Genomic DNA, 11,345 nt, shown 5'->3' with positions numbered 1-11,345 from the left:
TTTCAAAAAACCCATGAATTGATTTAAAATTTTGCAGGTAGCTTTTTAATAGTAATAGGAATCTATAATAACAAATTCAACATGTTAGCATTGTTTAAGTATATAGCCTATACATCCTTAAGACTCTGCAATGAATGTTAAATATATTAGGCATGTCGTGCATTGCTCCGCCTTTTTGTTGCAGCTTTGAAGACGCCACCGGCGTTTCACGAGCAACGCAAGCAACTGGAGCGGGCGAAAACCGGTGACTTGCTGAAGGCGAAGATCCAGCAGAGACCGGGCCGGGAGGAGCTGGTCAGGCAGCACATCCTTGAGGATGTGGGTCACGTGGACCCGAGCCTGGCCGAGAGGCAACGGATGCTGAAGAAGGCCAGGCTGGCCGACCAGCTGAACGACCAGCTAAGTCATCGACCTGGACCGCTCGAGCTCATTCAAAAGAATATTCTCCACACGGAGGAGCCCATTGAAAGGGCGGTCAAAGGTGAGTTGTGCGACTCCAGCGATCTCATGATTGATATCCCTTTCCAAGTAAAAAAGAGAAGTCAAAGCGTAGAAAAAAGTGTCGGGATACAAATGGTTCACATTTTCTTATTTCACTTGATTTCATACGATCAGTTATTTTTTTTGTGATTTTAAAAACGATCATGCTCGTTTACTGTTAATCGACCTGCATAAATGCATTAGTATATAGCATAAAGGATTGAAATTTGGTTTCAGAGGGGCACATTCCCTTCAAAGCCACCTGCGAGGGCCAGGTAACGAAGCCCCAACACCCGGACCACTACATCACCTTTGAGGATGACTCCCAGAGCTCAGAAGGTGCACCCTCGCCGCAGCTGGAGTCGCGATCGGACGTTCTCGAGACAGCGGCGGCCTCGGCGGGTATAGTGACCGTCTCCCTTAGTATCCCGACAACCGGCGGTGCCGTGGTCGTGTCTTCCACGTCACCAGTCTTCCAGCAAGCGTCGAACGAGTCGACGATACAAACGTTCGCGGAGCTTTGCAACACTGTAGTCGGTTCGCAACAGCAACAATCTCAGCAGCAGCCGCAGCACAATCAGCAACATGCTTCCACGCAGGTGAACAGACTGTCCGAAAGATTGATTTACCTCGATGCCGTTACCCCCCTTTAGAAGTTACCGGATATTTCCTATTAAGCAGAGACTTTCATACATTCTCTTCGATGTAAATAATTAGTCATTTTATTTGATGATCCATGCGATTCTCGGATGGGTGATTTATTGGGTGTTCGCCGATTTATAAGCGGTAGATAATAAACGATAGTAGTTACCCCCCGGAGGAAAAAGGAGAGACGTTGGAATACGATAAACGGGGAATGTCGATGTCGTTGATGAAAAAGCAGATTTACGTCGAACGTTAACCGCTGCTCATAAATTGGCGACGATGCAGGCTGATTAATCCGCGGAGGGATTCCACGAGCGGTGAAAAAAACGCAACCGTCTCTGTTAACAGGCGAGTCAGACGAACGGTCCATCGACGACGACCCTCCTTCCACTGGCGCCGGCGCCGAGTCCGATGTCCTTGGGTTCGACCACGTCCAGCCTGAGTCCCCTTTCCAATATATCGATAGCGTCGCCGCCGGCACCACCGCCGGCCGCCATCACCCCCAGGCCCCAACCGAGCCCTATAGCCGCCGCAGCCGCCTCCACGTGTCAAAGGAGCGACGCGCCCGGCAAGGATAAGAACAGGAAGAAGTCGAAGACTAAGAGCCAACCGAAGACTCGCACCATCAAATTTCACGAGTACAAAGTGAGTACCGATAACAATTCTCTTCTTCACATTTCGGATATTTTTTACTAAAGTCGAACACTGGTTCGAAATTCCAATAACTGAACAAACGAGTTCTCTAAGAAATCAGACTCCGAGTCCCACCAATTCCTAAGTATATTTCCGAAATTAAAGAACGCTTGTTTGCCTTGCAAACACGTATTACTCGCTTGAGAAGGTCTGACGTTAAAATTGAGGCGAGAGTATTACGCATGATCTGATCCTTAGTCGAGGCTCCATTATAATTAGGGCAGTCTTTGGTAATTGCTATTACGTGTATCGTTACATCGTGCGCGACTACAGGATACGCGGAGCGACAAGACTCGCCACGTTCACCGCTTTCACTCTCGATTCTTGTTTATATATCTGCACAGTGGGCGTGAACACTGCCGGCTTTTATGTCCGCAAGGTGCAAATATATTACTTAAACGTTAAAACCCGGCTGGCGGGAAAGTAAAAAACGCTGGCGCGTAACGTTTTACGACACGCCTCATGCGCGGGTGAAAACGGTCATTTTAATCGTTGGTACCGATGATATTAAGAGACGCGAAATAAATGAGGAAGATAAAAATATCAGAAATTAAAAGAGTTCGAGATCGAAACGGAGATAGAGCGAGAAAAAGCGAAGGCAAAGAAAAGGCAAAAACGGGAGCAAAAGAAAGAGCAAAAAGAGAAGCAAAAAAAGAAGGTAAAAAGGGGAGCAAAAAAGCTTTCGCGAGGTAAAAAACAACAGAGTGAAGATAAGAAAGCGGAGAACGCGAACGGGGCGAGGAGGGGGTAAAAAAAGTAGAGGGAATCGGAGCGGGCGGCGCGACGACGACGGAGGGAAGGTGGAAGGCGTACAGAGAGAGTAAAAAAAAAAATAAGAAAAAGTCTCGCAGACGGTAAATCTCGGCTCCCGTAGCTCGCGAGGAAGCGGATCTTTCCTTCTCTTTCCGTCCCAGGCAAAAGGGAAAAGGGGAGAAGGCGAGCACAAGGAGATCGTATCGGGTGATTAACTCCCGCGATCTCTCGAGGAGTCCGGGCCCCCGGGCCCACCTCGTTAGCTCTGAGTAATTCGAGCGCTAATTGCACCTAAGAGCGAGGAAGCCAGGGAGTGGCGAAGGAGCGGTTCCAAGGGGGTCTCCGCACAAGCAGTTCGGGACTCAGGAGTGGGAAGCTCTGGGACGGGGTTTTAGGGACCCGGAGATATCGTAGGTGCCAAGGGCCCAAGCCACGTTCCCGAAACATTCGGGATATGGCATGGACGGCGTGAAAGCGAACCGGGAATGGGCGTGCAAATGAGGGGCGCAGAAAACATCTTGATGTATCATTTATCACATGCCCCTTCGCCTCTTCTTCTTCTTCTGCGTTGGCATTCCATCTCGACCGGCACCGCGTTAACTCGATTTTTGCGTCAGTTTTTGCACCCTTGTGTTCACCGGCGAACGAGTCGAACGTTCGCGAAAAACAATTTTTACTTGTAATCTCTCCGCGAGCATACGAAAGGAACGCATAGTTTTGCGTTTGCCGAGCAATCAGAGTGACGCGGCCTGAGAAGAGTACCAAGCCCCTTTTAATTCGTTGGTCGCGATTGATATCGACTGACGTTGACCGATGACCGTTGTTGCCAGGGCCCTCCAAATGCACAGAAGACCTCGGTGTCGTCGACGACTTCCGGCCTCGGTTCGGCTCCGCCCGGCGAGACCAGCTACGAGCTTCTCCTCCAACAACAACAGCTATTCCTCCAGTGGCAGCTCGAATGGCAGCACAAGGTACGCTACAGCACCTTCTACTCTCGAAAGTCGAATAGAAACGTTGTCGTTTAAAAGGCGCTCATTTTCCTCGCTCGCTCGTTAGTAACACTCGAACGGATCGACAAAACCCGGCGGCCGGATGTATCTCGTTAACAGCGCACATACTTTCTCCCCGGCAATTTGCATAGCAATTACGTTATTACTGTCTAAATTTATAATCGCGGATCGGGTCCGAGTTATGAGACCACGCGCGGCTGTTACTCAATTCGTGCGACTGTTTTATGTAATTAACGTGCGGGTAGACTGAACGAACGCTGGAGAGCTTGTAAGTAACTTGCGTAACGCGACTCCGTTCTGTTATCCAGTATCCTCAGATCATTCTACCAGCGGCGCAAAAGCCGTTGTCCCTTAACAGCAGCAACGCTAGCGATGCTGGAAGCAATAGCAACAGTTTGAACGTGCCAAGCCCCGCGCCCTCGAATTCCTCTAACAACCCCTCGGAGCAACCTCCGTTAAGGCCACTTGGCAAATTAGAGGATATGAAAGGTAAGGACTTACTCTTAGAATAAATTACTGTTGATCGAAAATTGAATGTAACGATCGTCTGTCTTTCAGTAAGTGATCTCAAAGTGGAACTGAAACGTCGGAACTTGCCGGTGTCCGGCTCGAAGCCGCAGCTGATCGAGCGGTTAAAGCCGTTCACGGAATCGTCCAGCGGTAATTCGACGTCTAGTTCGAACGGGCCGCACGTGACGCATATGGGTCACATATTGATGGACACCCCGGGGCCGGTCACGTCCGATGACTCTAGCTCCCACGCGAAGAGTCCCGGATCCATGATCAAAGATGAACCGAACAGTCCTCGGACGGACTCGCCCCACGGCAGCGAACACGATGACCCATCGAGCCCTCCAGGTAATTACCATTCAATAAATTTTGTCCTACTATTAACGATACATCGTGATACGAAATGTTCGAGAGGTAAAACTTTCGGAGTACAACACGCGTCGGTGTTTTTCACGATCATAGCCCGTGTTTCAGGGGACGATATAATCAAAGAACAGCGGAAGCGGATAGAGGAATTGCAACGCGAACTGTTCAAGTCGCAACAACAGCTTCAACAGATCCGACAGACGCAACCATCGGTTCACGCCGACAAGCTAGTGTTGCAGCAACGCATCCAGAACAAAATGCAGCAACAGCAGCTGGCGCTACACCTGCAGCAGTTACAGAATCTACAGCAACAACAACAACAGCAACAGCAGCAGCAGCAGCAGAATCACCAACAGTCGCAACAGCAGACTCAACAACAACATGCAACGTTCCAGCAACTGAACGCGAAAGCCAGTTTGGCTGCGTTCTTGCAAGCACAGCCGAACAATACTGCTACCATTCTAGACCCTTCTAATTTAACGGCGATTAATAACAAGAAGAACCAAACGAAGAACAACGCGACTGTGCAAATCCCCGCTGCGATAGTTTTCAATCTACCTAAACCTACCAAGATGAATAGCACTCTGTTGAGTGCATTGGTAGCGCAGGCACAGGCGCAACAGCAACAACATCAGCAGCAACAGCAGCAGCAACAGCAAGCTACTACGACTGAGGATGGAAAACCACCGCCACCTCAGTACGATGAAGCCGCGAAATTGTTAAAGGTGAGAATGATTGTGAAAATAACTTTTCAGAGTATCATAATTACGATCACTGTGAACGAGATCTGAATTCAACATCGGCATTCGAACCCGAATTTAATATGACGTATGTTATTCAGGTGAAAATTGAGCCAGTCCAGAAGAGTCATATCAAAAGTCAGGACGTAGACGACGTGCTCGAGATTCTAATAAAGAACGGCGAATTACCGGCAAGCGCGGCACAGGATCCAACGACCTTGTCTACTCCGAACAGGCAGCTTCAACAGAACTTAGTGTTCACGGCACCAGCGGATAGCCGAAGCCACTCGTTGGTGTTCACTGCGGCTAGTCCGATCAGTCCGATCAGTCCCATCGCGATGGAGGTCACCCAGAGCGATTGCGTGAGTTCACCTGCACCGGCGCCACCGCCCCCGCCACCATTGCCTTTGGCAACGTTCTCTATACAACTGCCGACCGCGTTGCAACAGTTGCAGCAACAGGAAGAGATCTCATCGTTCAGTACGGACCTGCTCGCCTCCGAGGGCGACTTGGACACTGCGATGCTTCTCAGCCCACAGGAGGCCCAGCAAGCGTCGCCCGATCCTCAACCCCCGCAAGAAGTCACATCGTCGGACAACGCGAACTTAGATTTAAAGGTAAGCTCCAGACATGATTTTATTTTGTTTCAGTAAATCGGTCTCGCTTGTCGCATTTTTAAATTCACTGTCTCTCGTTTCAGGGACTTGGGATAGACCTCGAAACCCTCGACACAATGGACTTCAGCCAACTGGACTGCGATCTCGGAGTGAAAATGGAAACACCACAAGAACTAATGGATATCGGTGACATACCGATGGACGTTGAGGATTCTGACTGGCTCGATTCTCTGATGCGGCAGTCTCCTCCGACATCCTCCACGACCACGGTGTCGAATCATCACTCGGCACCACCGACGAGTTTATCAAGCGGGGCAGACATTTACGATCCACTGTTGACTAGCAGTCAGGATCCGTTCGATTTGTTCAATATGGAGGATTCGGATTTCAAGATGTCCTCTGATTTATCTATGACTTGGGATAAGGTCGACTTCATGGCCTAGCCCGAGGTTCTACCTCGGGGCTCGGCACTGTGTACTTAATCAGCGAGAGAATGCTGAGAGGAGAAAAAGATGATGCGAGACACAGAAACGTGCTGCGGACCCGAAGACGTAACAAGTGCTACACAAGTGTTGTGACTACGTCTGTGTCTATCTTTCTTTCTCCCTAATTTTTTTCTAGTGCATGTTCAACGATCCGTTTAGCAGATACTTGCCCCTGACACTGTTACCTAAACTCCAACGCTAATGGACGGATCGAATCGTACTTACGCGTGGTACTTACGTTTCGTACGGGAAAACACTACGAGTAAATAGCTGTACAATTTTCATGGAAATTGAGAACTTTTTAGGTGAGTAATTTAATGAAACAAGAGAAAATGAAAAAAAATGTGTGAATAATGATATGGTGCACAATATCGTTAGAAGATCGTGAAAAGACGCGAGGGCGAGAACATAACGAGACCACGAAGCAATCTTTCAAAAGATTTTGTATAATAGAGAATAACATAGTTATCAGTGTCGCGTATTATACTTCTGTCTTCCTTGGTCAGTATGAGAACCAATGCACGGAACCCTCGTTCTTTCATTTCGCGACATTCGATCGAGCGTTCGTTGGGAGTATCGTTTGTTCCGATCTTCGGAATCTCGATCGAACGAAAACAGTATCACGTAGCTCGATCGATCGTTCGAGAACGTAATGAACGGACAAAAGCGAAAAATGAACGTAACAGCGAGAAGAAATTCGCTGGAACGATAAACAAAAGTAACGACGGACGAGTCCCGTTGACCGGCAAAACAAGAAGATGTCTTCAAAATTCTCCAAAGAATCTCTTTACGAGCGCTTTTAGCTAGTTTTTACTATCCAATCGTGTGTTGCTTGAGTTTTAATAATTTGCGAATAGCGTGTGTGTTAAACAGGAAAAAAAAATGGGAAAGTTGCGCAACGCGTTTTTCTCGTGTGCCTCCACTTCCCAATATTACTCTTCCTCCCTTGACATCCGCCCCATCCAAGACTTTACGGAATCTTACTCAATCACAACGAATGTAATCGGGATAATTATTTATCGTAATATAACTTATACATACGCGTATATCCACGAACACACAGAATCAATTTCGACGGCTTTCCCGCACAGTTATTATACGTGTAATTTTTCTAAGGCAGAGCATGTGATGTTAGACGTTACACATACATATTTTAATCAATAATCGCATTAGGAATTCATTCGCGGAATGGGTGCGGACAAAAAGGTGTATATCGATGTCTGGGTATCGTGCGGTTCTCCTGTTCATTCGTTCCCCTCTACGAAACTTTTTTGTTGTTTTTGTGACATTCCATGATTCCGCAACTCGCAAACAAGTATGAGATCGAAGCTACGCGTAACGCGAGCCGCGCTTTTGTATGATTTTAATACAAAAGTGAAAAAGGGATTCGTCTCAGAATCTTGACAGGCCGATCGAAGTCATATGGAATTTTATATTCTCTCTTATATCATGCAAAGAAGATTGCACGTGTTTCTATGTATATAAATTTAACTATAGACAACTTCACGACTACGTTTTGTCGAACGTACACGGGAAAGAAGAAGAGTGCTGTGCCTCGCATTTTTCTGAGACATTCCTCGCAGAACCAAGCGGCTTCGTACGCCGATGTTAACGATAAAGGATCGCACTGCCTAAATCGATAATAAAGAGCAAAAGTGACGAATGCCAGTGGACAGTGTTAACGGATGTTATTAATAAGCGTCGAAATGTATGTGAGTGCATCGAAACGGTGTCAGCGTACGTGATCAGCGATGGTGCTAATCGAAACCCCAGTTAGAAATATCAGTCCCCGAGACGTCGCGATCGAATCGCGAAGCACCCTTCGCCTTCGGAATGAATTTTTTTTAAACTTCCGAATCAATTTCAGTTAGTTGAAAATTCGCGGTGAAGATCATGCTTCGGCGATTCCGTCGGATTAACGTAAGCGTGTTACCCTTTATTTTCACGATCGATAATGGCACTTCGCTCATGCATCATCCTCGTTCATCCCACATCGCACAATGAAGCAGCAAAAGTATGCAACATTCCAAACGTTCACAAACAATAGAGAAACCACCACCTGTTGGCCTCGGGACACCATGTTCTCGTAGAAACAGCGAAGAAGCCAGAGTCACCCTCTTAATCCGCGATTGTCCCTTATGCCACGTACCAATCGCGTTTATTGTCCGCTGCGAACGATCCCGGGACCGTGAGCGCAGTCGAAACGTTGAACGAAATTTCTGAATCAGTGTGACAGTGACTCCAGGCGAATAGAAACTGTAGCCGCTAATCGGTTATCATTTAAGTAAACTCGAGGGTCGATTTATATTCAAAATCCGTGCATTTAAGTATCGAAACCGATTCCCCTTTACTTTGTTCGTTTGTTTGAACATTAGAAATCGCTTCGTAATCGTGCTACTAACTCTGCATTTAAGTTCTAATCGCGGGAATAGATAACGCGAGAGAATTCAGGAGAGAGAAAGAGAGTAAGGAAGAGAGAGAGAGAGAGAGAGAGAACATGGTGCGCAGATTCGGGATAAGAGAAGTCGTGCCAAAAATCTTCCCTTGTCGCTGCGTATCGCTTCGTATTTAGAAATCATATCACCCGTTGCCATGACAATAAAGAGTTTGTAAAATACTGTATCATACCTGAATCAGCGTGCTGCCGATGCGTTTCCGAAAGGTGAGCTTTCGCCATGATGGAAGAGCGAAAGCTGAGTCTTCAATCGAGCGGACGATGAAATCGTATCACGCTATCCATCGGCCTGCGGCATACGATCCCTCATATTTTTCGTTTCGCTCTTTGTTTAAACGTATCGCAGCAAGTATCGTTGCTTAGCATTGCAATCGTGTAATTATTTCACTTTCTTCGAATCATGAATCATGAGATCTATCGATGATTGATTGATTTGTCAGGCTGTGCGAATCTGGTAGTCTGTTGTGAGGCGCGTGCGAGTGTTATGTTTGTATAATCCAGCGTGTGAAAGTGTCGATGAGTATAAGTGAATAATGATAAAAACGAGAACGGAATAAGCGGGCGATCACACGCGTCCGTTCGTAAAGGTCTTTTTGCAATAACTACTTGCGATGACATCGGTCGCGTCGGAAGTAACGTTAAATCGAAAGAGAGAATGTACTACGAGCACACGCGAATGCATGGACTAAGTACATACACACATATGATACAATCACAACATATTTTGTATGAGCATGCGAAAAAGAAGAAGGTATAACTTTTGTTAAGTATCTATGAATTTATTGTAATGACGTACGTTTAAGTAATGGTCACGTAATTATTGCTAGAGAGAGTGTTATTTATTTTTATTTGTTGCAAATTTATCGATTGCCTTCCATTTGAGTAAATAAATAAATCTAAAGTTATTTACTAAGCTGTTTATTCCTTACCTCGTTCTCTTTCCTTTCGGGCAAGCAGTTATTTGAAATAGACGAAAATTTCGCCAAATCTGAAGAGGTGATAAAATCACGAAAAAATAAAAATTTCTTTTTCTCGAAACTTCGAAAAATGCTTCAAATAAAACTTGTAACTACTACTATTACTTGCAACAAAAGTCGTATGTAATTTTCTTCTATTTCGAATACTTCAGGAGTAATCGATTAATTATTTCATTCATCAACAAATTGCATATATATAGGACCCTTTTTATATTTGGCAACTGTTCAGCATTTACGAGTGTTTCACTTTCTATTTTTTATTTCGGTGGCAATATATTCTAAAGGGCGTAAAAAATTGCCGGCTTTCGTGCGTGATACAAAATTTCATAACGCTGTCACTCTGATAATCCCTCCTCGGTGATACAGTTGAGTGCCACAGTACACATAACCTCAAACACGTTTACACGGAGATCAGTTATGGTTATAGCATAAATTCATGTAAGTACTTTCGATATTTGCAATTGCCTTGTTAGTCACTTGACAAACATTAGTTTTCATAAAAAAATCTGTAGCTTTAGAATTCTATCGCTCATAGTATATACTTATAGTGTACTCATATTATTTGTAATAGGAATGTGGAAACTTCGCTTTAAATTTCTATATGTTTGTTCGAGTAGAAATTACCATCTGTGGAAAGGTAACAATCAAGCAATAATGGACAATAAATCAAAGTCAAAGTCAAAGACATTTCATTCGGCAACAGGATTGGTTGCCTCCATGAAAGATCCCGAACTCAAAGTGAAAGAGGATGACAGAATAGTCGTTATTAAAGACAAGTATCCAAAAGCCCAGTTCCATTACCTTATCTTACCAAAGGCTGACATTCCATCACTGTGGCACGTAAAAAAGGAGAATGAAGATTTATTGATCCACATGCACAATGTCGCAGAAAAGTTGACGAGAGAACATGAAGATTATGAATTCCTGTATGTACAAATCTTGATTTTGTTGCTTACAACGTTACAATATTAACTGAAGTATTGTATATTATACAGCATTGGATATCATGCTGTGCCAAGCATGTATAGATTACACTTACATGTGATAAGTACAGATTTTAACAGCCCCTGTTTAAAAACCAAATACCATTGGAACTCATTTACAACTCCTTTCTTTTTACACTCGACAGGTGAGTTGAGAATTATTCTAATAAGAAGAATAGACTTGGTCTCTTATGAATTGTAGATATTTGCAAAGAGTTACGAGAGACAGGGGAATTAAAAGAGCAGAAATTTGAGGACAGCACCGCGTATTTAAATGTACCGTTGAAGTGTCATAAATGTTCGGCGACACCGAAAAATATGCCGGAATTAAAGAGGCATTTGATGGTACATTTGCCGGGAAAGAAGAGTCTCTTCAACTAAGAAATTACCTATCACTCTTGACGCAATTTAAATCAAATTAACAATAGTAATTTAACTGTTTCCCAGTTTTATGGGTCCTTAAGTTAAAGATAAATCGATTGATGCACTTGTCTTCGTGTCGTATACGAATTAAAACTGATGGTCTAGTACTTAATCGTAGCTCCTCGAATAGCTTGAAATATTGTAATTATCGTGCAGTATACAATGATTGTAATGTAAATAAATAAATCATTTTATACATACTTACCAA

At 44.9% G+C, this 11,345-nt stretch overlaps 2 protein-coding genes across 7 annotated transcripts in view; both read left to right on the top strand.

Annotated features, from left to right (window-relative positions):
- The window catches only part of LOC108629639 (MKL/myocardin-like protein 2), a 181,085-nt gene extending 171,422 nt beyond the window's left edge, over window positions 1-9,663 (top strand). For 3 of the 5 annotated variants that reach the window (XM_018032416.2, XM_026817457.1, XM_026817458.1), the window contains 9 exons: window positions 185-481; window positions 718-1,079; window positions 1,474-1,770; window positions 3,402-3,542; window positions 3,890-4,070; window positions 4,140-4,439; window positions 4,554-5,182; window positions 5,299-5,814; window positions 5,898-9,663. In XM_018032416.2, the coding sequence (XP_017887905.1) occupies window positions 185-481; window positions 718-1,079; window positions 1,474-1,770; window positions 3,402-3,542; window positions 3,890-4,070; window positions 4,140-4,439; window positions 4,554-5,182; window positions 5,299-5,814; window positions 5,898-6,257 (3,083 nt within the window). In that variant the 3' untranslated portion in view covers window positions 6,258-9,663. The remainder of the gene's footprint in view (window positions 1-184; window positions 482-717; window positions 1,080-1,473; window positions 1,771-3,401; window positions 3,543-3,889; window positions 4,071-4,139; window positions 4,440-4,553; window positions 5,183-5,298; window positions 5,815-5,897) is intronic. The other 2 variants (XM_018032418.2, XM_018032417.2) reach the window with 2 other exon arrangements.
- A 227-nt stretch (window positions 9,664-9,890) lies between these two features.
- On the top strand, window positions 9,891-11,341 carry Aptx (aprataxin). 2 transcript variants are annotated; one of them, XM_018032421.2, is made up of 4 exons: window positions 9,891-10,169; window positions 10,303-10,657; window positions 10,727-10,860; window positions 10,917-11,341. In XM_018032421.2, exons 2-4 carry the CDS (start codon window positions 10,305-10,307, stop codon window positions 11,093-11,095), a joined length of 666 nt encoding a protein of 221 aa, XP_017887910.1. In that variant the 5' UTR covers window positions 9,891-10,169; window positions 10,303-10,304; the 3' UTR covers window positions 11,096-11,341. The 2 variants fall into 2 exon arrangements, with proteins under 2 accessions (XP_017887910.1, XP_017887912.1); XM_018032423.2 differs by having other exon boundaries at window positions 9,893-10,169; window positions 10,349-10,657.
- The last annotated feature ends 4 nt before the right edge of the window (window positions 11,342-11,345 follow it).

The sequence above is a fragment of the Ceratina calcarata genome, unplaced genomic scaffold (assembly GCF_001652005.2).
Source record: "Ceratina calcarata isolate Rehan_Ccalc_2016 unplaced genomic scaffold, ASM165200v1 scaffold579.2, whole genome shotgun sequence".
NCBI lineage: Eukaryota > Metazoa > Arthropoda > Insecta > Hymenoptera > Apidae > Ceratina > Ceratina calcarata.
This window is presented reverse-complemented; position numbering and strand designations above follow the sequence as displayed.

What these genes read in the sequence shown, in the direction of transcription:
- Aptx (XM_018032421.2), top strand. Translation starts at nt 10,305, where the DNA reads ATGTGGAAACTTCGCTTTAAATTTCTATATGTTTGTTCGAGTAGAAAT. An exon ending in CATGAAGATTATGAATTCCT is followed by an intron (nt 10,658 to 10,726) that starts GTATGTACAAAT and finishes TATATTATACAG; the next exon opens with CATTGGATATCATGCTGTGC. An exon ending in TTTCTTTTTACACTCGACAG is followed by an intron (nt 10,861 to 10,916) that starts GTGAGTTGAGAA and finishes TATGAATTGTAG; the next exon opens with ATATTTGCAAAGAGTTACGA.